Here is a 21967-nt window from a genome sequence, read left to right as displayed (position 1 = left end):
ACATCATTAAAAATAATGTTATTCTGATATTTGGGTACAATGTGTTTGAAAGCAAAATTATAAATAATAGACAACCTTAAGATATAAATGGTCCTTGCACAAACAATGTACACATAATACAGGTTAATCAGGTTTTGATTAGTTAATACAAATGCAAAAAGAAAATCATGAACTTTAAACTCCTCGTCCAGCAAAATAGGGAGAACCTACTGTAGGTCTATAAAACATCTGTAAAATACATTTTAAAAATGAGTTCATTCAGCTGGAACTACAGGTTTGGACTATAGTCAGGTATTATGGTGCAAGAAAATTATTTCCAAACCTGCAGTCAAAAACAAAGTATTTTGTTGTCAGCTAACGATTCCATACAGGGCAAAGTCTATACATTAGTGTTGTGAGAAGAGGTATGTATGTACATACTGTATACAGTATATGCACTGATATGTGGGTACATGTTAGTTGACCTGCAGGTGGGACAACAACAACAACAACAACAGGTTCACACAGTCACTGACCTAAAGTGCTTGGATCAACATAGGAAAAACACAACAATAAGCTTTGAAAAGAAATTTACGAATACATGCATAGTATGCTTAGACTTACAACACATTAGATACTGCTGCTGCTGTACTAGCACTACTGATACTAGTTGTAACCTACTTTTACTGGGAATAATGTTACTGCTACCACATATACTACCTACAACTACTACAATTATTTCGACAAGCACTACTGCTACAGTTGTGAGTGCTACTACCCTCTATTTTTAAAACACTTATCTATTATATTTAATATGGCTAAAAACACATGTGAACAATGAAGGAAATATATCAGCAAAGAGTGGCTAAAGGACAATAACATGTGTTAATTAAACTTTAATTTGAAATAAAGAAACAAAAAACAGTTGGAATGCAATGTGAGGTTCGAGCAATAGAGGGTGTTGTTCATCAGATTATCTCTGAGTCATTATTATTATATCTTGTGACATTCATGTGTCATCGGAATATATAGAAAGACAAGGTTTGTTCACTGAGCAAGCTCTAAAACAGAGTTGAAAGGAACTACCATGAAAGATACACGCAGATTCGAAGAGATACATGACTAAACGGTATATTATAAATGTCAATGGTCGCTATCCGTCATTATTATTATTGTTAAAATTCAAATGCGCATTCTCTCAAACTGAATAGGAGTCTCAGTGAATCTAGTGAAATTTAGAAATTAAGAGAGGCCAGTGTGTAAGGCTTTTAATGTAAAGCAGTTACCTGGCTCTTTTTACTGAGGATAAATTCAAGGGAAAAAATATGTCAAAGCACAAACAAAATACAGCAAACCATAGTGAATCCAGAGAACACTGTTGAAGAACAACAAGAACTGTAATGTCTGAGTAAAACAAGACATCAAATGACAGCCACTGTGCTGAACATCACTGTTTATTTCTCCCTCCGAAAACCAGCGCATTGCCCCACCATCCAGTTTTAAAATGACCATTTCACCCGTCCTGGTTGGATGACGTTTCCTAAAGGAGGGTTGAGCCACACCTTGCTACACCCATCAACAACATGTTCATGTGCGCTCAAGATTAGGTTGTGTTAATATTTCCAACTGCACCTGAAGGCAGCGGGAGACGGGAGGTGGAGAGAGGTAGAGACTGAACAACAGGGAAAGAAGAGGGGGGGGGGAAATAGCAAGACCCAGCTAGCGCCAGTACAGTGAGCTTGTTTTCAGAACCTAACCGCGATTTTATGATATTGGAGAAGGTGTGACTCCACCAGCACTTCGTCTATTGTGTTGAAAACAGCAGAAATGAGCACCGGTAGGTAGCTAGGTTAACGTGAAGAGAAAAAGGCATCTCTCTGGCTTTGACCGTGCAGCCCGATCGAAATCTTCGGATGACAGTTTCTGTGTAAACGTTGGTGATCCAGCTCTGCTAAACATCCCGCTGCTCAACAGACCCACCGGTTCTGGTTACAATAAAAGCAGAGGAGGGTAAACCACCAAACTGTCAAAATGAAATTCACTGAGCATCTCTCAGCTCACATCACCCCAGAGTGGAGAAAACAATACATCCAGTATGAGGTAAGTTAGGCTTCATATTAAACCTGCACTCTGCAAGCCACTAGCTAGCTGACTGGCTAACTGGCCAATCACTGACGTTTGTTCTGGCTAGATGTCTGTCCAGTTTCATACCGGTATTTTCTGTTCAGAATTATTTGAATATAGTTGTAGTTAGTTTCCTTGTATTTCACTCTCCTGTCGTTATGCAACAGGAAGAGATGAACTGCTTAAATTGTTACACTCGCACATCAAGCAACAGCAGCCCACTAGTGTTAGCTAACGTTAGCTAGCAAACTCGACGAGCTAGGTTTGTTTGTCGCTCTGCAGGTTATCACCTCTGTCACATCAAGCTGTATTGAGCTGCTACGTACACCGCCTCGTGTGTCTGTCCTCTAACGATAAGCTGCTTGGAATGTGTTTTGGAAACAAAAGGCATTTGGCTGAGTCATCATTTATTGAGCTAACCGTAGATAGTATTTGATCCTGTTAACCACCTGTCTGTCCCCAATTGCTGACCCATAGAAATCTTGCTGCTGGTGTTCTAGCATGAGGGTGGACGGGGTCACTCGGTGACAGAGAGATGATGGTAGCCTAATCTGCAACATCTAACACATTAAAACTATACAAAATTGCAATTCAACTGTTATCGTGCCTTAATTCGTATACAGGACTGACAGTAAACAAACAAATAATGAAAGGTCTCCAAGAAAGCTTTTACATTTGTGCATATATTTTAAATTGGTATTCCAAGCAAACTTGTCAAGGTTGTATGTTGGGATTGCAGTAGGCTACAGTGTATTTTTTATACAGGAACAGGAACATGGTGCTGATTCTGAGAGAATGGCAGTTCTTATGCAAGTCTTTTTTAAAGCTATATCTAGCTTCTAAATGCAATTCAAAGCTGTAGCCCAGTGATATGTGACTTGTAAACTGTTCTGTGTGCTGGACAAATGTCATTACCAGTTATCAATTTGTAATCCCTTCCACAGTAATTTGGTAAAGGGTACACATTTTCAGTTGGCACAGAGGACTAATGCTCGTTAGGTTAAACTGTCACACAAATTACACCAGCCCATTTTGCAGAAGAGGTGTTAATAACTATACGGCATATGCATGCATTAAGTTCTGCAGCCTCCTTCAGACGGAGCTCTAGTCAGCGGCTGGAGAGACTTGAGCTCAGTCAGAACCAGCTCCAGCCCTGCAGTCACAGCAGCTGCTGGACCTGTGGAACGGCAGCAACAGGGAGTCTGCAGTTCCCCGGTGCTGTGGCTGAACTCCAGCTAACTGCTAACTGAAGCTACGCTGTTTCTCGGGGCTGCAGACAGATATACACTCAGAGAAACAGCCTCCTGGCAGCTGTTAGGATGAAGAGGGTTTCTCCTTTCTGCCACTTTGAATCCAATAAATGAACTATCAAACAGGAACAAGTCTGTAATATAGATCGTGTGCATGTGACGTCACGCTTATTTCCCAACCCATAAGTCAGCCATGTTGGTTGGAATACACAACCAAGACTGCGGCTGTTCACGTGTGAGTTGCTGCAACGCTTCGTAATTTTCTTAGTATTTAAACGTCTACGATTGAAAGAAAATGCCAATCGTGTGCGCAGTGTATAATTGTGGTCATAACGCTACTCGTGACCCAGAGAAACGGTTCTTTAGATTTCCTAAAATCATCAAAAACAACGATCCACAAAAGAGGGATGAATTGCTGTCTACCGAACGCCGTACGCTGGTTTAGCAACATAAATCGTAAGGATTTAACAGAAGAAAAAGCACAATTCACCCGTGTGTGTGGCGTCCACTTTATATCTGGTAAGAGCTCATGCTAAAGCTATGTTTTCAATTTTTATGTTAAACATTTGTGCTTATGATATACCCGAACACCGTAAGACCTTACTTCTCCATATGGCTGACTGGTAAATAAGGCACTTTCTTTACATGTGATGGCAGCCATTTGCTCTTTTCTTCTGTGCATGTTTTTGTTTGGCTTATTCTTGAGACTACTTCACTTGCGAAAAGCAAAGCACCAATGTGAGAACATGCTTCGCTTAATCCAGCCATACAATCACAGTGTGCGAGGATAACATCGCCGCTCTTCTCACTCACAAACCACGGCTTGAGCGGTGTATCTCGAGCTCTTTGAGAGTGATTTACACGGGCATGGACGAGCACCCTGTCATCTTTCAGTGATTTGGTAAGAAGACTACCAACCCAGCCAGAAACAAAGACATTATAAGCATCTAAGCTCTTGTATGCCTTCATTTGTGCGTTGGTTGCCCACGACGTTTGTAGCACAAGGTAGTTCACAATATCCGGATATTCAATCGGCAGTAATGAATCTAAATCCTCAATATAATCCGACGGCTTCAGCGTGTACGGGTCACGGCCGCACATTTGGACTTTTTCCTCTGAATCTTGCCTTTGCAGAGGACTCCAGAGAGTCAAAATACTTTGAAGAAGTCGGAGTTGTATTGCTGTTGTTGTTCGCTTTAGACGCCATTGTTGATTTGTTATCCAACCAACATGGAGTCGCACGCATACGTCACACAGTTTTGTCACGTGTTTGCACACTATCTATTTACAAGAGAGTCAACAGCTGTACTTCTTCTCTCTGTACTGAGGCAGACTGCACCTACAGTGACTCACTATCACCTCTAAAGGAACAAGTGGTATTACAGACTGGACGGAGCACAGCTAGCTGTTAGCATGCTAACTTCAGTAGATATCTCTGCAACACAACACATAGACAATGAATGTACTGTTTTGGACCATCAAGCATGGATCTTATTGATAAAGAAACACTACTTCTAGATATCGTGTTTTCATGTCTTCATTGGTGATATTATGATTGCATATTTACTTTAAAGTAACTGTTCATGTTCCTAAGCATCAGTGAATGCAGCAGTGTAATCTTTGCTCTAGCTAGGACTAATAGGGTGGGGAAAATGCATATTACAATGTCATATATCGGTAGAGCACCATTGGTTGTCACAGCCAATATGTATGTGTACAAATAAGCTATAAGAAGCTTGCGTCAGGATTCCTCTCTGTACCTGTAGCAGCAGTATCTGCATTGTTATCCCGGAGTGTCTGTCTCTCATGTGGCAGGTTGCCACTGATAAAGTTTACGTCAGGATCATGAATCGTGGCTGCGCCTGCTGTCCTGGTCCTGCTGGACACCGGGAAGCCTTTTTGACATTTTCCTGGATTCATCCATACTTTCTCTTTTTTTTCAACACAACATAATTTTCTGTCAAATGTTGTATTTGTACTATGTTGTTTATCCTGTACCTACGACATCTATTGCACGTCTGTCCGTCCTGGGAGAGGGATCCCTCCTCAGTTGCTCTCCCTGAGGTTTCTTCCATTTTTCCCCCTTTAATTGTGGGGTTTCTTTTAGGAAGTTTTTCCTTGTGCGATGCGAGGGTCTAAGGACAGAGGATGTCGTAACCTGTACAGTCTGTAAAGCGCACTGAGACAAATGTAGAATTTGTGATATTGGGCTATACAAATAAATTTGATTTGATTTGTTAGGTGGTTGCAGCTCTCAACAGTGCTCTGCATAGCCAGACACTGCTACAGCTCAGTGCGACTGCAGCACATTTTTCCAGTCAGTGCCACTAAGTTTGCCACCATACCGAAACCTGACATGTTATGGCAGTAATAATATCTGGAATTTTGATTAACTGATTTGCAAAATACCTATTGATTTTCTCTTATTTATTATTTTATAAATCTTATTCATAGATTAGTTATTCATGCATTTTTCTGTCTTTCTGCTCAGTATTAAGCAGAGCTGAGTTTTCTGGCTCAAAATCAGAAGCAATCAGTCATCTCCTGTACACTCCTGACACATTGTTTTAGTTCTGTGTTCCTATTGCAGCACAGTCACATTAAGCTTATAAAAAATAAAAAAGGTATCCCCGTTTTGCTCAGATCCAGAGAGCCAAAGAACATCAGAATTAGCTTCTGTTATTACCAAATCAAATAGCCTCGGGTGAATTAGAAAGCTTCTGAATTGCAGATTGGCCTGTAGGGTCAACAGTAGGCTGTTGGACAAGTCAAGTGTCTGTGGTTAGTTCTCTTCCATTATAACAGCAGGACAGTCGAGTTCTCTTAAGTCAGTTGAACAGGTGGAGTGAAGATAACGTTGTCGGGTTACAAACAGGCCAGAGAATATTCAGTTTAAAGAGAGTTTAAGAAGATTTTGGAAGTGATGAGATGTTGTCCGGCTGCATTTTATGTGGAGTGAGCACTGAGCTCAACTAAACCTTAAAAATTGCAATCTCAGGTTAATCTCTGCCTCATAACGTAATGAGCGCTCAACAGGCAGTGATTGTGTGACAGCGGCTTGGTGGGGGAGACCAGGATGGGGAAGGTAGAACTGCGACACGAGACCATGGACATGTCACGGTTTAGGTCTCTGTTTCAGCTGCAGAACGGTTACACCCCTAATTTTAACTCCATATTCATTCAGGTTAAGGGAATATAAGTATGAACTATGTCAGGTATGAACCACTTGTGAATGTTGTTAGTATCTGAGAGAAGATTTGTACAAGAAAATTGGTGAATACTAGAAATTCTCTCAAATCGCTTGTCCTTTTTAGCTGTAGTACTAAAATATTGAATAGAATATAGCTATTGATTGATTTTTCTGTCGGACGATTGCATTGATTATGTGACAAATTATTTCAGCAGTTATTGAACTCAAAACCCCGCCCTTCGTAAAACGGAGAGAATGTGAATGCGCAAAGTAGACAGTACACACTGAAACGTGCACATAAATTAGATCAATAACATAAGCGTTTAGTTTATTTAATAAAAGAGCGCCTGTCAATGTGAAAAGTGAGTTGTGAATAAAAAATATATTTATTTATTTTATTCGAGAAAAACAAAAAAAAAACACCTTGAATTTCAGCCAGGGCGCTGCGCTCCGTTGACAGGGCGTAGCGCCCTGCCAAGACAATGGTAGGGGAAACACTGCATACTATATCAGTTTTATAATACTTCTTATGCCTATTTCCACAGCAGTTTCACATTGACTCCAGTTTATTTTTGCTCTTGCAGTGTTTTAGATGCAGGCCAGATGTAGCTTGTTGTTCCACCCAGCTGTAAATCTGGCCCTTGGCCCAGTCAGTTTTAGGCCTGTGAAGATGTGGGACCCAGGCCAGTGAGGTTTGCAGAGCCATGCTGACCAGGGCTTTTACATGCATGTCATGTTTTCTCATGGAAGCTGTGTTTGGGTCAGACACTTAGCAGGACAGCTAGATAAACAGAGGTACATTTAACTGTTGTCAGTTAAATGTTGTTATGTCAGGGTTTTAAAGGGCATTGGGTTACCAGAGCTGATACGATAAGTCCACTCATTGATTAGTCAATTAACAGAAAAATAAACGACAACTATATAATCGCTTAATTAAAAGTCAAAACTACAGAAAAAGCTGTTTTCAGCCTTTCAAATATTTCCATCTTTTCTCTGTTTTGTATCATATTAAACTGAATATCTTTGGGTTTTGAACTGACAAAACAAGACATGTAAAGACGTCACCGATATGAGTCTAGGCAGCGCCTGTTGCCGCGGTCTTGCTTGCTTGCGTCCTGCCTGTCAGTTTTCATTTTATTTCTGACATTTTATAGACCAAACGAGCTAATTGAGAAAATAAATCGATAATGAAAATAATCATTAGTTGCGGTCCTTGTTTCTTGTAAGACTGGTAGACTTTCTAGTCAATTTATTTATTCCCCATTTAGTGATATTCACACCATTACCAGTGCTTTCAGTCATCGGTTCAACCTAACTTTTGGTTAGCTAGACAAAAATGTACTTATTGAGGGGTGCTTTTGTATTTACGGCTGGGCGCGGCGCTAAAACGCTAAAGTGCTGAGCCTTGTGGGTGTTAATCACAAGTTTCATCACAATACAATATTATCTCTTTGGACAATGATGCGATATTTGCAGCTATCACTAAGTCTGCCACAATACAATTTTGATATTAAAACAATCCGTTGCATTTATATCAACTCACAAAAAGCAACTAAATTATGATTTGACAATTTTATTTATTATTAAATAAAAATTAATCTTTTTTTGTAAAAAGAATAAAAATTGAAGTTTGGTTGTATGAGAATAGGCACCTTAAACCTCTAGGTCCCCGGGGTGCATCAGCAACACTGTATTTTAACAGTGTTCTCTTATTACTGTCTTGGTTATCAGACACTCGGGGTAACGGTACACAGAAGTCCCAGTTCAGTACAGTGGGGGGGAAACAAATGTATAAGGCTACATATGTTTCTTTTCTTTTGACTCACAAAATCATCTTGCTGGGGACTGAGGTTTACTATTTTCATTATTTAAAAAAAAGGATAATTCCAAACACTTCTGTATTACACTGTACGAGCAGTGAACAAACATTTTCCCCAAAGGCAAAAAAAGGTTGTGAGTTCAATACCAGGGCTCCCACCATTGTGCCCCTGAGCAAGGTACTTAACCCTGAGTTGCTCCAGGGAGACTGTCCCTGTAGTATAAAAGAAAGGGGGAAAAAGACTAAATCAAAATTTGCTGTCAACTTTAACCCTGCAACTGGGAATTAACCGGAAATGAAAAGACAAATGGCAGGTGAAACAAACGAAGAAATGGGAGGGCTGTAAGGTCAATAGAACTACTAAAACCTTTTTTTTAATTAGACCAAGTGAACCATAATTCTCAAATGCATCACTGTTTAATGTTTCCTTTTAACATAACGCTTAAATAAAATACATGTTTTAGATCATTTAATTATGATTCGAATTGCCCTCATCCTTTTTGTTACATGTTTATAGTTTATAGTTGTTTTCCAGTCATTATATTAGGTGTAGGAGCATTATCGTAATCGGTGGGCAGCAGCACCTTGTTTGTAAAGTCATTTCCTTATGCCTTTGACCTCAGGTGATCTTTTTCTTTTATAGATAGACTTCAATTTGTTTTCAACATAATACTGTTGTCAAGGTCTGTGCACAGCAGCATTGGTGGAACCTCGATGCTGCAGCAGCCTTAGTTCATGGGAAGTTAGTTTGCTGATGGTAGCTGGTTTCAGTTGGTGTGATGCATAGAGCAGCTGACAGAAAAATAACGGTGAATCAACAATTCTGTTTTTACTTGCAGTCACAATATGAGTCAGCAGACATTTTAGAGAAGGGTCTCTGAAACAACACTGACTTAATTAACTTACTTCCATTGTGATATTAAGTTGTGTGGGATTAATGTTAAAGAAAATAAGAGTTGTTTAGAGTTATACTGTATGTTGGGAATTATGAAGTCTTATCCTAATACTTTCTAAAGCTATTCTATATTTTACCACCCTGCTGCTTTATAATCTTATAAAAAGGACTTTTATACTTTGTAAAATGTTAAGGTTCATAGATAAAATGCATATTGAGTCTGGAACCATTTGTTTTAATGCTCGTATCCCCACTGTGTAGGAAAGGCCGGTTTTCACCCACAGCTTGCCCAGCTTGTCCACGCTGTGGAGAAGGTATGAAGTCGATACCAAAATTCCGGAAAAACCTGACTTTACAATTTTTTCTACAGTACTGTAGGTATGGTCAGGGCTCGAGACTAATGGCATACCGTCGTCCCTGTCGTATATAGAGATATAGTGATGCTAACAAGTAAACTAACATGTTTAGTTACATAATGTGCTATAGTTACGTGCTATTTTTTTAATAATGTATTATCATTCTTTTTATTAGTATAGTTATGTTCTCATTCCTTTAAGTGTCATTGTAACAGGTCATAATAATAATAATAATAATAATAAAAATGATAATAGTAATGGTGTAGTACCGTGATAGTGTAATTTATTTGTATTTTAGCAACCTACCCATACTATGTGTTTAAGTGGCATATGAACTATGAAGGCTGCTCACAACAGTGGTAGCTAACTGAAACCCAAAGGTTAGGCTCGGCTAGGTCTCACCTCATGGACAACAAAACTAATGTTGCATTCAGGCACCTGTCTTCAACTCAATACTTCTGAAGTAGAACAGTAATTAGTTGCCTTCAAAGGGCATTTGAAAATGTTTTCTGTACATAGCACGTACTATATAACGGTCAGTACTTAAAGCTGTCGTTGAATGTCTGTTTCAATTTGTAGTATAGTTTATTTTGATCAGATTGTTCTTAATATAGATGAGTTTCGATCCAAATGTATCCAACGGCTAGTGTAGTGGGTTTTTTTTTTTCGCAAATTGAAAATGTGGATGAAAAGGTCTTGTACAGCTGCTACAAATATTGGATTAGCAATTGTATACCAACATTTCAAATGATATCTCACCCTAGTAGTAAACTCAAACCACTTCCATAAACCCTGCAATCACAGTATGAACCTTAACATTCCACCTCAACACATAATGGATAACTTACAAACGGGGAACTAGAGATATGTAAAATAACATCAGTATAACTGATTAACACCTGTCCAGGATGCTAACAAGAACAAACCGTGGAGTTCATGCTGGGCAATTTACACCTGGCAGTGGCTTTTTGTTTTGCCCACTTAATATGATTCTGTATATTCACAAGTGAGTGATTAAAATCTTAACACTGACACCTGGTGACCCACTGATTGGCTCCATGTCTGGGCTTGGAAAGGCCATATTTCTTGGACATATTTGGAGGATCATTCAGAAAGAGACTTGTCATATCAACCTCTTAGGACATATTCAGCCCTAAAATGCAGACTTCAGAAAAAGCAGCACTTTCTTTATCTGTGTGATTTAGTTCAGTTGTTGGTCCTTGGGAATGCTGCCTTCAGCACAATATAGTCATGGATGACGACTGCTAATTCTGTTGGTCTTATTATCTGACTAGAGTGGAAACTATGGGGTTGGTGATATGACCATGAAGTCAGAGAGAGTAACATGTAGGGGAATATACATGGCAAGATGTCTTCACAGAGGTCACAGAGACTTGCATATAATTAGATTCCAGAAAATGTCCACAGAAGGAAAGTGAGAATAACTGTGGTGCCAGAAGAAAGGGATTAAAAGAGAGAAAATCAGATAATCTGACATGTCTAAATGCGTTATTGTCATAATCCCCATACACACTCTAATTAAACCTCTTTCTAGGGCCAAAGGGAAACATATGGAGAAGGAGAAAGAAGTCTTAACACTGATAGATTGAGAAAGAGAGGAGGAAGAGAGGAAACTACTAAAGAGATTAAACGTTGGTCAGTGCTGATGGCATTGGCTACCACCTGACTGGTATAAGAGAATCACATACCTGCACATACTCACTATTCATGCAAACACATGCATAGAAGGGCCTAAAACCTTTCTTTTTAAAAAGCCTTTTCTTAACCTTGTGTTTTTGTTGTTGTCTTCTACTCTGTAGTACCTTGGGATTGCTTTTAGTCATGAAAGGCACTTTACAAATATTTTTTATTATTATTATTATATCACATGCATATACTGTAGGTCTCTTTCACCTTCCCATATCTGTCCCCTGTCCTGTGAGCCCTAAGATATGCAAGTACCATTTCCCTTCTTTCACTCTGTCACTCTATGTTGCAGTTAGTGATGTCTTCTTCAATACAGCATGATGTTCATTTAGTCAATTATGGTCCCATTTAGAGCAAATGTTGCAGTGTTTACTTTAGGGCATGGCCATGATCTGTGATGTATAGATGGCCACCACACTGTTGTCCGGGCTGGGTGCTCTCTATGTTTTAAATTTACAACTTTAAGCCTTTTACAGTGTGTTTTTAGTTCAGGAAAGTGAATTGTAACACTTTGGTTTGTTCTAAAATGTCTTTCTTCAGTGTTCTGTTGTACTAGTTACTACAATCAACTTAAGCCTGTAGTATTATACACTGCATAAATTGGCTTAGGAAAACCTAATGGTTAAATCCCCAGATAGTTTAAAGAATTGCTCAGTCAGGTGAAGACTGAGGGAAGCTGCTGGTTTAGATTGAGTTGAAATATTTTGAACTTTGACAATCGCCAAATGCTCTTTTTCTGCTGATCATGTGAAAACAGCTTCAGTTGTTAGGATTTGGGGTGCACTCATTGCTTTGTGCTATAATGCCTTTGTAAGTGTGACTTTTAAAAACACAGCTTCCTTTAAATGTTCTTTGCACCACCTTCATTTAGGCACTTTGTATATGAGCTGTTTGTATAAAAACCCAGAGATCTGAGGTTTTCTACAGGACACCAACGAAAGGCTTAGTCCAGTTCTGATTTATTTAATCAGTTTGGTGTCGAGATATAAAGTGTTTGTCTCGTGGGTGGGGGTTAGGAAAAAGACAGAGGGGCTGAGACAGGGTAAGGAATGTGTAAAAGAGATTGTGGTGAGAGAGTGAGACAGAGAAGAGAGCTAAATGTTTGCCAGTAATATAATGTAAATAAATGGACAAAAGGAGGAAAAGACAAAACGATAGGTAATGAATGATTGAGTAAAACATTAGACAGAGATGAAGTAAACAAAGTGTGTGTGTGTGTGTGTGTGTGTGTGTGTGTGTGTGTGTGTGTGTGTGTGTGTGTGTGTGTGTGTGTGTGTGTGTGTGTGTGTGTGTGTGTGTGTGTGTGTGTGTGTGTGTGTGTGTGTGTGTGAGCAAGAGGCTAAGACTACAGAGAGGGAGTGTGTGGAAGCGGCGGAGAAGGGGAAAAGGACAGAAGTAGGGTAATCTGTGAGGATAAGTAGAGCTGCCCTCCTTTCTGTTGAGCTGCGTGTGTTTTGTTTTGGAAACTCGCGCCTTAGCACATGCTGAGCCTGCCTACTGAATACACACACATTCTATGGGCCTCAGGAGGAGTGTGGGAAAGCCTGAACAATGTTTTCCACCAATGTTAATTTTAGCAGCTAATTTAGATGTAATCTTTAGACAAAAATACTTATTAGTTTTAGTCAATTTTATCCTTTATAATCTCAGTCCACTATTGCTTTATTGAATCCTAGTCCTGTGTCTAATGCCCTTTTTTCATTACATTATAATTAAACATTTCAGTCAGTCTTGTCTAGCCAAAATCAATAATTTTACTGTAATGTAACTTATTTTACATAGGATCTAATGAAACACACAGGTTGGATAAGTAAGAATGCAGCTTTGCAGCAACAACCCCATCCCACCCGCAAACCCCAACCTTTATGCAATATGGTAGCACAATTGACAGGATTGAGGAGAGATTATACAAGGACCAAGCGCCTCGGCATGCTGATTAATGGGGCTCAGCAGGCTGACACAAGAAACATTTCTATATGCACAGTAGGCTACAGATTTTAGAGATTAATTATAACATCTTTGTTCTGATAGTAAGTTAGCTCAAATCATCTTAAAGGTTCAATGTGTAAGATATGCCAGAATTTAAATTTAAAACATAATTTTTTTTTTTTAATACCACTTGTTCCTCTATAGGTGATAGTGAGTGAGTGTAGCTGCAGTCTGCCTCAGTACAGAGAGAAGAAGTACAGCTGCTGACTCTCTTGTAGATATTACAGCCTTGTTCCTGTTTTATAGTTTGTTTATTGGATTACATTCAAAGTGGCAGAAAGGAGAAACCCCCCGCACCACCTCTCCTCGTCCTCCCAGCTGTCAGGAGGCTGTTTCTCTGAGTGTATATCTGTCTGCAGCCCCGAGAAACAGCGTAGCTTCAGTTAGCAGTTAGCTGGAGTTCAGCCACAGCACCGGGGAACTGCAGACTCCCTGTTGCTGCCGTTCCACAGGTCCAGCAGCTGCTGTGACTGCAGGGCTGGAGCTGGTTCTGACTGAGCTCAAGTCTCTCAGGCCGCTGACTGGAGCTCCGTCTGACGGAGGCTGCAGAGTGCCGCCTCTGCCGACCTCTCTCCTCCCCGGCGGACTGCTGTCCTGGCTGTTCCACCACCGGGAAGACGGGACGAATATGTGGTCGTTTTCTAGTTTCTGTTACTTTGGATTTACTCCATTAAACAAACTAATGTATAGTTACACGGACTACAACCCTGTTAACATCAGTGCTCGGTAAACACAGATGATCAGCTCCACCTGAAGATTATCAGACAGCAGTTTCTTGATTTTGGTATTCTTTCCCTGCTGACTGACTGACACAGGAGTAAATGCAACACACTATAAATATAATAATAATAATAATATTATTATTATTATTATTATTATATATACAATATAATAATATTATTATTATTATTATATATACAATATAAAGAATAAATTAGAATTCAATAAATATGGCAAACTACTACAACTAAAATATAAACATTAGAGATTGTATGGACTCAGTTTAGAGGTGAAATACTGCCCCCTATTTATTTGGAGCAGGTGGCTCCAAATTACACATTGAATCTTTAATATATGCTTAGGAAACCCGATACACAATCCTATCCAGGACATTTTAAACTGTAAAATTTAAAGTGCGAGCCTGATGTGCAGCCTACATTTACCGCATATGACATAGGCCTGTTACTTTGCCACACACAAAACAGGCAATATTGTCAATGTGTCTTAGAGATGGCTCTGCTATAAAAAGAGTAATGTCCGAGTGGGGTTTTTGAAAGATTCAGTGCTTTCAGTGTACTTTTTAATGCTAATTGTGTAATCGTCAAGAGGCTTCCACCGTTGTTTTCCAAAGTAGCCAGTGGGATGTCCCCTGTATGTTAATGGACTGCATTGATATAGTGCTTATCCAGTCTTAGCGATCACTCAATGCGGTCTACAACACAAGCTAGAGTTCACCCATTCACACACATCCATACACTGGTGGCAGAGGCTACCATACAAGGTGCCACCTTCTCATCAGGAACAGTAAGCATTCACTCTACCTCCTCAGTCACCCATGTGCATTAATGTATTTAGTTATCAATTATTTTGCTAATGTTTGTCAAACACTGAAGACGACTCTCCACTCTCCACTTGACAGTACACAACCTCTCAGCTGAGCGTGCACACACACACACACACACACACACACACACACACACACACACACACACACACACATTAATATAGGCTAGCTAGAGCATGTGGGGACGGGACTGATGCAGACAAATGGGCAAGTTTCTTTATCATCATGCTCGCATTGTTTTTAAGCGGAGACAAGCGATCGTAAAATGTACACACTATTAACTATTGTTGTAGATAAAATATTTATATAATAAAGTTGCCAGCTGGAATTAAATGAGTAGTCAGCTGTTTGGCCGACAGCTGCCGCTGAAGTCTTGCAGTTGTTACTTAGATGTGTATGTGTATTTGGGTGTGTGTTTGCTGGTGATGATAGCATGACATCAGATTGGCAAACAAAGCACTCTGTCATTATAAATGATTGTCATATTAAAAGAGACCATGTTCTATCTGGCTGTGTGTTTACACCAGGGCTGTCCAAAATGAGGCCTGCAGGACTAAAGTTGGCCTGCCATAAGGTTTGATTTAGCCCGCCAAATGTTTCTAGCGGAAATTTTGTTACATTTTACTAAATAAAATATGATATTAATATACAATATAAATCACTGTTCATGCTATTTTATCTTAACAGAATACAATAGGTGTTTGCTTTTGACCCATGGCCCACCATTAAGTTTCAGTTTTGGCCCTCAAATTGAAAGGTTTGCAAGCTTTGAGGCTTAAATGTCAACGTCATCACTCTGCACGGAAATCTGAAGAATGTATTCCCCTGGAACATGTGTAGCTCTGCTCGATCACAATACATATGTGGTGCTACTGAAAAAGAGAGAAGGGTGAGCCTTTTTCAACTCTCTTAGTGACGTCTTGACTATCAACAATCTCCACCAGCATTAGTCAGTTGAGCAACAGCACACGTCTGAGGTTATGGTGGGTAGGTCAATGCAACACATAAATACTTAATGTTGCCTATGATTTTTTGTTCACCTCAAATGTTACTTCAGTTTTCCCATTGGTTGATTATCACTTGACTGGAACACTTTATAATGTAAAGTACATTTAAATTAAATGACATTATAAGGAAGCCCAACTCTCACTTTCACAGTGGCAAACTTGATCCTGAATTCTTTCCTCAAATGGTAGCTCTGTTTGTATTGTAAATCAATGAAAACACAATGAACACCATGCATTCTCTGTGTCCAGGTAAAAAATGTTTCTGTTTGTCACTGGACGATCAGAACAAAACTAATACTGCCCCGTACTCGTATATTTATAGCTGGTTTTAGATTTGGGTAAAGTAGGAATTTATTCAACTAACTCTGGATTGCCAGGTACAGGATGGGAGTCATCTAAATGCCTTCTTATTGATTTCTTTGTACATCTTTGCTGTGTTTCTGCCCCGTCTTTTGCTGTTTGTTGTCTGGTGTTGTTTTTTACATTGTTGCAGAGGCTGTGCTGTTAAACCAGTGAGTACAGATGGGCTGTGTGGACTATACCATGACCTTGACTTGCTCTGCTGTTTGCCGTAGAAGCCAGCTCTCACGCTCTTATAACGGCTGGCATGCAGTCTGGCACACAGTGAGGCCATTGTAGTCTTGTGCTCTGTTGGCATTCTGAAACACTGACTGACTGAACACTCTACTATCTAACCCTTGAGTGAGAGTGTATGAAAGAGGGTGACTGTCCTACTGTCCTACTTGGATCTTAATGAGACTGAATGACTGTCGTCTACTCGTCCTCTTCACAGCAGAGACGAGCTGCAGGCATACAGTTTTACTAACACAGAGCATGAAGGAGACTGACTGGCTTCATCATCAGCACTGCATTATTACAGGATGGAGCTAGATCAACAAAGGCAAAATACGAATGTATTTGTGCAATGTCAACACATCTCGATGACATCATTGTCAATCTTTTAGCAACTACAATTAAACGTGCAGTTCTGGCCTATTGTGTCAGTCCATGCTGTGTGGTCCTGTAAAGGGCACCAGGTTATGAAGTATGTATTTGTATTCGAAAAGTAGGTGCAGTGTGCTAAGTGGCAAGTAACCTTTGTATTTGATTAACACATCTTGGCTTTAGTTTTAATTATGTAGTATAAGCTACTTAGAACTAGTGTTAGGAAGTTAAACAATTCATAATTCCCTCTCTGAAGAGGATGTTTTCACAGTATTATAAAAAAAAGTCAAACAACTGTGTTTATTCAAGTTTCTCACCAAAAACTACATTTTATAAGAATACACTGGAGCATATCATAATTATATTTACCTTTGCCCTATACTCATTTATACTGAACATAGTTTGAATGCATCATAATATAACTCAATGGAATTAAAGGAGGAGAGCTAGTTATCGTTAGCTGTTAGCCGGTGGGCAGCACAGATGTGCTTGGCTAACAGCTAACAATAACTAGCTAAACATACTATCCCATACATACTATATACGTATGTATGAGAGCATTTGACATCATGTAATAGGGCTAACATTGATGGCACTTTTTAACCTTGTGGAGACGTTTCACAAGATGAATATTCATGTAATTGTTTAACGTTTAATTATTTGATATTTTCTCTCTTCTGTCTGCAGGCTTTCAAAGAGATGTTGTATGCTGCTCAGGACCAGGCCCCATCTATTGAAGGTATTAATTCCAGACATGCACGTATCAGACATAATATATACTACTACTATTTACTATTATACTACAATAATTACGCGAGATTTACCGGATAATGCACTCAATGTCAAAACTCTGTCTCACCGTGTGAAGTCTTTTCTCAATCTCTGGATTAATGTGCTGATCAGGTCCTCAGTCCAAGTTCAGCTTCTCACCCACAGGGAGGAATTTTTCGATCTATATTGCGCATTATATCCTTTAACGGACTCCCGTCACTGTCGTCTGATCCCATCCTCGTCACCAATTTATGGTGGAAATTCAACGGGAATCTCCCAGTAATGAGTAAATAATGAAGTTACAACCAAGTTATATTTGATGGTTTATCAATCAATTGTCAAAAGAGATTTCAAACGGAGTCAAACTATTTCAGCTGAAATGGACAGACTTCCCAGAGCAACAAGTGCTGCCGAGTCGGACCAGGAACAATAGAAAATACATGTTACTTATACACGCATGTATTTGTCAGGTGGGTATGCTTGGCACACTTAGCTCTGTGAATATTCTTCCCATGGCTTTATCTCAACAGGTGGAAGAGAGGTTAACTGAAACCTTCTTCAGTCAAAATATCAAAATATGTGACATTCTCTCAGACATGTATGTTCACAGGGAAATATACTGCAAGGTCAAGTAAAACTCATAACAAAGAATGTAAAGTTATCATGGACATTTACTGCTAGGCCTCACCGTGGAAATTCACTTACAGGGTCAAAACATTCTAGCTCAAAACATACAAACTCAAAGCTTACATAAAAATGGTTGAATGAGATTTACTAAATATGATAAATTGCTATAACAGTAGGTGCTACACAAATCAAAGACCCATATTGTTATGAAAATATATCATTTGGTTATTTACATGATCTCAGAGATCTGGTTGTAATGTAAAAGATCAAATTTAATAAGAAATATATCAGTCGGTTTGGATGAGTGTTTTTAGTCATTTCTTTCATGGTAAAGAGACTTTATGTTTCATATCATACAAATGACAAAAGGATGTATTATGCTTCACTGATTATTTTATTTCAATCCGTTACTCAAGAGTCATAAAGTTGGCACATGGAAAAATACTTCTTTTTTTGTTGAAGATTAATGCCGTCTTTCATCCTCTGGCAACATTTATTAATGTTCAAAAAGATCCACTCCATTATTAGGTATCTGATAATCTCTCAGCCCCTAATAATAACCAGGAATGTGGAGCGGCTGTTGGGGTTGCAGTGTTTCCCATTAGTTACCAATTTTCTCCCTCAACAGTTTCATGGTGAACTGGAAATATTTGTACAATTCTCACAGGGTGGGCTGGCTCGCCATCGTCAAGCGCATTTTCCCCTTGGCGGTGCTCTGTGACCGGCTCTAGCTTCAGGTTGAGAAGGACCCAGCAGGTGGTTTGCGCCTCTGGCCTTGAGCTTTACAGGGCACCTTGCCGCTTCCCCCATTTAACTATAAAATGTACACAATTTTCTTACAGAGTAGCATGCTCCCGGAACTCAATAGAGAGTCCGAAGTCCACCAACCACAGTCTCTCAAAATCGTGTTGGAAACAGGAAGTTGAAATGGACAAACGAATTAGCCTCTATAACCCTATGAACGTGAAACACATCTAATGTTATGTTTTAATGACCGAGTCATTGCTTGCAACATTACATTACAGTTCATTTAGCTGACTCTTTTGTCCAAAGCGACGTACAAAAAGTGCAAACAATCATGGAAATACAACTCCGAACAGCAAGAATCTTGTAAGTACAATAGCTTCAAATAGGTACAATCGTATAAGTGAACACTGTCTTCAAATAGCCAGTTTGAAGTGCAACATACAGAAACAATAGAATACAAATTCAACTATTAGCTATAAATAAGACTAACCAATACAAGTGCAACATACAAAGTACAGTTATTTAGTTTTCTTCATTCGCCAAGGTGCAGTTGAAACAGGTGAGTTTTCAGTTTGCGCTGGAAGGTGTGAAGACTGTCTGCTGTTCTCACATTAATGGGGAGGTCGTTCCACCATTTTGGAGCCAGGATAATCAAATCAAATGTATTTGTATAGCCCAATATCACAAATTATACATTTGTCTCAGTGTGCTTTACAGACTGTACAGGTTACGACATCCTCTGTCCTTAGACCCTCGCATCGCACAAGGAAAAACTTCCTAAAAGTAACCCCAAAATTAAAGGGGAAAAAATGGAAGAAACCTCAGGGAGAGCAACTGAGGAGGGATCCCTCTCCCAGGACGGAGCAAACAGTCGGGTTTTGTTTGAGGGAAATCTGGATCCCACTCGTAGTGAGGGAGTGGCGAGCCGATTGGTCGACGCAGAGTGAAGTGAACCTTGAAGCATATTCGGGCCGCCACTGGTAGACAGTGAAGGGAGCGGAGAAGTGGTGTAGTGTGGGAGAACTTGGGTAGATTGAAGACCAGTCGGTCTCCTGCATTCTAGATGAGCTGTAGAGGTCGAATGGCACATGCAGGCAGTCCAGCAAGGAGGGAGTTGCAGTAGTCAAGGTGGGAGATGACAAGAGCCTGAACAAGAACCTGTGTCGCCTTCTGAGTCAGTAGGGGACGTATCCTCCTGATGTTGTACAGAGTGCATCTGCAGGAGTGGGTTGTTGCAGCGATGTTGGGACCGAAGGACATTTGGTTGTCCAGCGTCACACCCAGATTCCTTGCAGTCAGTTGAGGAAACAACAGAGGTGCCGATGTTAATGGTAAGGTCTTGGATGGGAGAGCCCTTACCTGGAAGGACTTGTCAAGGTTGAATTTCAAGTGATGTGCGGCCATCCACCGAGAGATATCAGCCAGACAAGCCGAGATCCGTGCCTCCACCTGGGTTTCAGATCTGAGAAAAGACAGAATCAGTTGAGTGTCATCTGCATAGCTGTGGTAGGAGAAACCATGAGAGTGAATGACAGAGCCAATTGAGTTGGTGTACAGTGAAAAGAGGAAAGGCCCCAGGACATAGCCCTGAGGTACACCGGTGGTGAGTTGACAGGTGTCCGACAAAGACCCTCTCCAAGTTACCCTGTAGGTGCGATCCTTTAGGTAGGATTCAAGCAGGCAGAGAGCAGAGCCTGAGACTCCCAGTTCTTGGAGGGTGTGGAGGAGGATCTGGTGGTTCACTGTGTCAAATGCAGCAGAAAGGTCCAGAAGGATGACAACAGAGGAGAGGGAGGCCATGGAGTTCCTCAGTGACAGCGAGGAGGGCAGTCTCAGTTGAGTGGCCCGCCTTGAAACCAGATTGGTGCGGATCAAGAAGGTTGTTCTGGTGAAGGTAAGACGAGTGTTTATTAAAGTGTTTTGGAAAGAAAAGAAAGAAGAGAGACAGGTCTGTAGTTTTTGACTTCAGAAGGATCGAGTGAGGGTTTCTTTAAGAGAGGGTTCACTCTTGCCTCCTTAAGATTGTTAGGAAAGCAACCAGATGTTAAGGAGGTGTTGATGAGATGGGTGAGAAAAGGAAGGAGGTCAGGAGCAATAGACTTGAGAAGGTGAGAGGGGATAGGGTCCAGAGGGCAGGTGGTAGGACGGGCAGAGGTAATGAGAGATAGAACTTCATTCGAAGAGAGAGTGGAGAAAGAAGTAAGAGTGGTGGGAAGTGATGTGGATGGTGAACAAATTATGTTAGTCGGCAAGTCAGAAAATAAAGATTATATGTCATCTATCTTTTTTACAAAGTAGTTGACAAAGTGGGACGGTAGGAGGGAAGAAGGAGGTGGGGGACTGGGAGGGTTGAGGAGGGTGGAGAAGATGGAGAAAAGTTTTTTGGGATTGAATTTTTTGTTGAAAGAAAGTGCTTTTCGCTTCTGAAATTAAAGAAGAGAAAGAGGAGAGAAGAGTTCAAAAGGTAAGCAGGTCGTGAGTGTGTTTTGATTTCAGCCATTTTCTTTCAGCTCTCCGTAGGATGGCTCTGTTAGCACGCACAGAGTACATGAGAAGAGACATGAACGGGAATGGAAAATATACACATTTGAATAAGAAGGGAAGAGCAAGCAAACCGAGATACTTATCCTCCCCACGAAGACTCCTGCGAAAGACTCCTTTGTCTTTGTCCTCCGAGTCTTCGTCCAATGAGGCTACAGCTGTGTTACCCACACCCACTGTAATCAGTCCACTGATGGCTTACAATGAAACTGATTCAGAAGTCAAGACTTCTAAACAAAGTACACTTTAGCAGAAAACCTATTAAAAGCTACACACTTAGTAAAAAACTCACTCAGTGAAACAATATTCTCACAGTTGTGGTAGAAGATCCTCCAAGATTCAGAAACACTGAACAACTTACTGACCACCATTTCTCAGCTCATGCAAGTGGAGCTGTCCTTTTTAATGTGATTCTTCTACCTGCTACGTGCTGGTTTTGGTTAAACATTTTAATTT

The 21967-nt window shown here is 40.1% G+C and overlaps 1 protein-coding gene across 5 annotated transcripts in view; it reads left to right on the top strand.

The window, feature by feature from the left end:
* Positions 1-1609: 1609 nt before the first annotated feature.
* Positions 1610-21967, top strand: part of LOC115022131 (xenotropic and polytropic retrovirus receptor 1 homolog) — a 42464-nt gene continuing 22106 nt past the window's right edge. For 2 of the 5 annotated variants that reach the window (XM_029453021.1, XM_029453019.1), the window contains exons 1-2: positions 1610-2079; positions 17513-17564. In XM_029453021.1, the coding sequence (XP_029308881.1) occupies positions 2011-2079; positions 17513-17564 (121 nt within the window). In that variant the 5' untranslated portion in view covers positions 1610-2010. Of the gene's footprint in view, positions 2080-17512; positions 17565-20804; positions 20865-21298; positions 21751-21967 lie in introns of those variants that run through there. The other 3 variants (XM_029453020.1, XM_029453017.1, XM_029453018.1) reach the window with 2 other exon arrangements.

The sequence above is a fragment of the Cottoperca gobio genome, chromosome 17, assembly GCF_900634415.1.
Source record: "Cottoperca gobio chromosome 17, fCotGob3.1, whole genome shotgun sequence".
Classification (NCBI taxonomy): domain Eukaryota; kingdom Metazoa; phylum Chordata; class Actinopteri; order Perciformes; family Bovichtidae; genus Cottoperca; species Cottoperca gobio.
The sequence above is the reverse complement of the archived record's forward strand: the minus strand, read 5'-3'. Positions and strand labels throughout refer to the sequence as shown.